This window comes from Hyperolius riggenbachi, chromosome 1 (genome assembly GCF_040937935.1).
Source record: "Hyperolius riggenbachi isolate aHypRig1 chromosome 1, aHypRig1.pri, whole genome shotgun sequence".
Classification (NCBI taxonomy): Eukaryota; Metazoa; Chordata; class Amphibia; order Anura; family Hyperoliidae; genus Hyperolius; species Hyperolius riggenbachi.
In genome coordinates, this window is record NC_090646.1 from 49,086,980 (window position 1) to 49,090,624 (window position 3,645).

Here is a 3,645-nt window from a genome sequence, read left to right on the forward strand (position 1 = left end):
TATACAGTGGTGGGTGAGCGGTGTACTACTGTTCCCAGCAGAGACACAGAGTGGCAGTAAACACAATGCTATACAGTGGTGGCTGAGCGGTGTACTACTGTTCCCAGCAGCGACACAGAGCACAATGGTATACAGTGGTGGGTGAGTGGGGTACTACTGTTCCCAGCAGCGATACAGAGCACAATGCTATACAGTGGTGGGTGAGCGGTGTACTACTGTTCCCAGCAGAGACACAGAGTGGCAGTAAACACAATGCTATATAGTGTGGGTGAGCGGTGTACTACTGTTCCCAGCAGCGACACAGAGCACAATGCTATACAGTGGTGGGTGAGCGGTGTACTACTGTTCCCAGCAGAGACACAGAGTGGCAGTAAACACAATGCTATACAGTGGTGGCTGAGCGGTGTACTACTGTTCCCAGCAGTGACACAGAGCACAATGCTATACAGTGGTGGGTGGGTGAGCGGTGTACTACTGTTCCCAGCAGCAACACAGAGCACAATGCTATACAGTGGTGGGTGAGCGGTGTACTACTGTTCCCAGCAGAGACACAGAGTGGCAGTAAACACAATGCTATATAGTGTGGGTGAGCGGTGTACTACTATTCCCAGCAGCGACACAGAGCACAATGCTATACAGGGTGAGTGGTGTACTACTGTTCCCAGCAGACACACAGAGTGGCAGTAAACACAATGCTATATAGTGTGGGTGAGCGGTGTACTACTGTTCCCAGCAGCGACACAGAGCACAATGCTATACAGGGTGAGCGGTGTACTACTGTTCCCAGCAGAGAGACACAGAGTGGCAGTAAACACAATGCTATATAGTGTGGGTGAGCGGTTTACTACTATTCCCAGCAGACACACAATGACCGGGGGACCCTGGCTAGCCTGGCTGGAGAGAGAACTACCCTGCCTGCCTACCCAAAGCTAAACCCACAGACAAATGGCGGAGAAATGACGTGGATCGGGTATTTATTTACCCGAACTACGTGACCCGTTCGGCCAATCAGAGCGCGTTCGGGTCCGAACCATGTGACCCGTTCGGCCAATCACAGCGCTAGCCAAACGTTCGGGTAACATTCGGCCATGCGCTCTTAGTTCGGCCATATGGCCGAACAGTTTGGCCGAACACCATCAGATGTGCGGCCGAACTCGAACATCACCCGAACAGGGTGATGTTCTGCAGAACCCGAACAGTGGCGAACACTGTTCGCCCAACACTAGCTACTGCTAACAATCAGAACCTCAGTTTTCTTATTCTCCTGTGCCTTTTCCTCAGTATATCAAGCATATTTATTTTCCTTGGTCATCCAGTGGATATAACCTGCTTTCTGCGCCAAGTGTTCTTTTGTATCTGCTTCACTATTGTTCTGACTATCATGGTTTGCATTGCTTTCAATGCCACCAAACCTGGTTCAATATGGAGAAAGTGTTTGGGAGTCAGATTTCCCAATACAGTCATGATAGTCTGCTCATCTGTTCAGGTGATCACTGGAATTACTTGGCTGTCAGTTTCTCCCCCATTTCTAGAGTATGATTTCCACTCTTCTCCGCAGAAGACCATTGTTCAGTGTAATGAAGGCTCTGTTCTGGCTTTCTATATTATGTTGGGTTACATGGGACTTCTGGCTGCTGTGAGCTTTGAAAGTTCCAGTTTCCACGTAGGACTCGACCCTCCAACGTGTAATATACAAAGAGGTATTTATTAATCCATAGCAGTGATACAGCACACAAAAAAGCACAACGTTTCGGGCAGAGGCCCTTTCTCAAGTGCTCAAGTGAATCTGGCAAAACCGAATAAATATATAAAATCAGACTTACACACCACACCCAATTAATTGGGGGGCGGGCACATGCTTAAAAGCTACAATAGCCCTTTCAGGGTTAGAGAGCAGCTCGAAAATTCATAGGTAGCATCTGAGACTGCAGTCTTCATTCAAGCCATATGGTGACTGAGTCCCCAGTTTCTCCATCCACCAGGCCTCACATCTAAGTAAGGTGGTTCTACGATCACTACCTTCCTGGAATTGCACTACCTCTAAAATCAGCCACCTTAACTGACTAACATTATGACCTATAAGAGAGATAAACAGGAAAATATGAATGATGTAAATTTTGTTACCACCTTTTGCAGAAAATCCTAGGTTCTACGAGACGCGATTTCGAAATTATGGCCGGTGATTGAGGTGGATCCCCAGTTGTCTTCAATCTGCAGGACCCCACCTAGAATATTACATAGAAGGGGTAAGTCGATCAGGGACCATTTGGTCCGAGCCGACATTGGGAGATCTAGGGGCCCCGCACAAAGGTTTCTGGGACCACCGAGAGTGGGTACCTTCCCCTGTTTACACTGCCAACACTGTAACAGTATTATTAGAGGCACTGAGATCCACCATCCACGACAGGGTACCCGATACCCCTCAAGGATTTTGCCACATGTGACACTAAAGGAGTAGTTTATTGCATTAAATGTCCTTGCGGTTTGGCCTATGTAGGACAGACCAAAAGAGATATTAAATCCTGACTAAACGAACATAAAAGTAACATTCAGAACCCCAATAAAAACAAAAGTGGGGAGGGAGAAAGCAATCGGGATCCCCCTTTAGCAAGACATTTTAGAGAACAAGGTCATAATGTTAGTCAGTTAAGGTGGCTGATTTTAGAGGTAATGCAATTCCAGGAAGGTAGTGATCGTAGAACCACCTTACTTAGACGTGAGGCCTGGTGGATGGAGAAACTGGGGACTCAGTCACCATATGGCTTGAATGAAGACTTCAGTCTCAGATGCTACCTATGAATTTTTGAGCTGCTCTCTAACCCTGAAAGGGTTATTGTATCTTTTAAGCATGTGCCCGCCCCCCAATTAATTGGGTGTGGTGTGTAAGTCTGATTTTATATATTTATTTGGTTTTGCCAGATTCACTTGAGCACTTGAGAAAGGGCCTCTGCCCGAAACGTTGTGCTTTTTTGTGTGCTGTATCACCGCTATGGATTAATAAATACCTCTTGGTATATTACACATTAGAGGGTCAAGTCCTATGTGGAAACTGGAACTTTTGGATGTCTTTTGGGAGGTTTGATGGGCCTCTTACCACACTGGACTCCCCGTGTGTGACTTACACAGTCTCGGTGGCCGGCAGGATCTACACCATATTGCTGTGAGCTTTGTTCTGGCCTTCATGGTGAGGACATTACCTGACATATTTAATGAGGCCAAATACATCACCTTCAGCATGCTGGTGTTCTGCAGTGTTTGGATTGCTGCCATCCCGGCCTACCTGAGCAGTAAGGGGAAACAAATGGTCATTGTGGAGATATTCGCTATACTGGCCTCAAGTATCGGAATACTGGGCTGTATATTCTTCCCTAAATGCTACAATATATTGCTGAGGCCTGAAATGAATGACAGAAGACATTTATTACATAACATCTTATTGTAGGTTAAATGTTGTCTCTGTGCTTTACAAAATAAAGATTGAGTAGAAAATATTATTATTATTATTTATTTATTTATAAAGCGCCAACATATTCTATGGCACTGTACAATGTAAGAAAACAAACAAGGGAATAATGATACAGACAATAATATACATAAAATATGAACACTGATACAAAATACAGAACCGCTGATTACAATAGAAAA

The 3,645-nt window shown here is 45.5% G+C and overlaps 1 protein-coding gene across 1 annotated transcript; it reads left to right on the top strand.

Annotated features, from left to right (window-relative positions):
* The first annotated feature begins 1,177 nt into the window (after positions 1-1,177).
* On the top strand, positions 1,178-3,442 carry LOC137550660 (vomeronasal type-2 receptor 26-like). Its single transcript, XM_068271284.1, has 2 exons — positions 1,178-1,663; positions 3,143-3,442. Exons 1-2 carry the CDS (start codon positions 1,178-1,180, stop codon positions 3,440-3,442), a joined length of 786 nt encoding a protein of 261 aa, XP_068127385.1.
* The last annotated feature ends 203 nt before the right edge of the window (positions 3,443-3,645 follow it).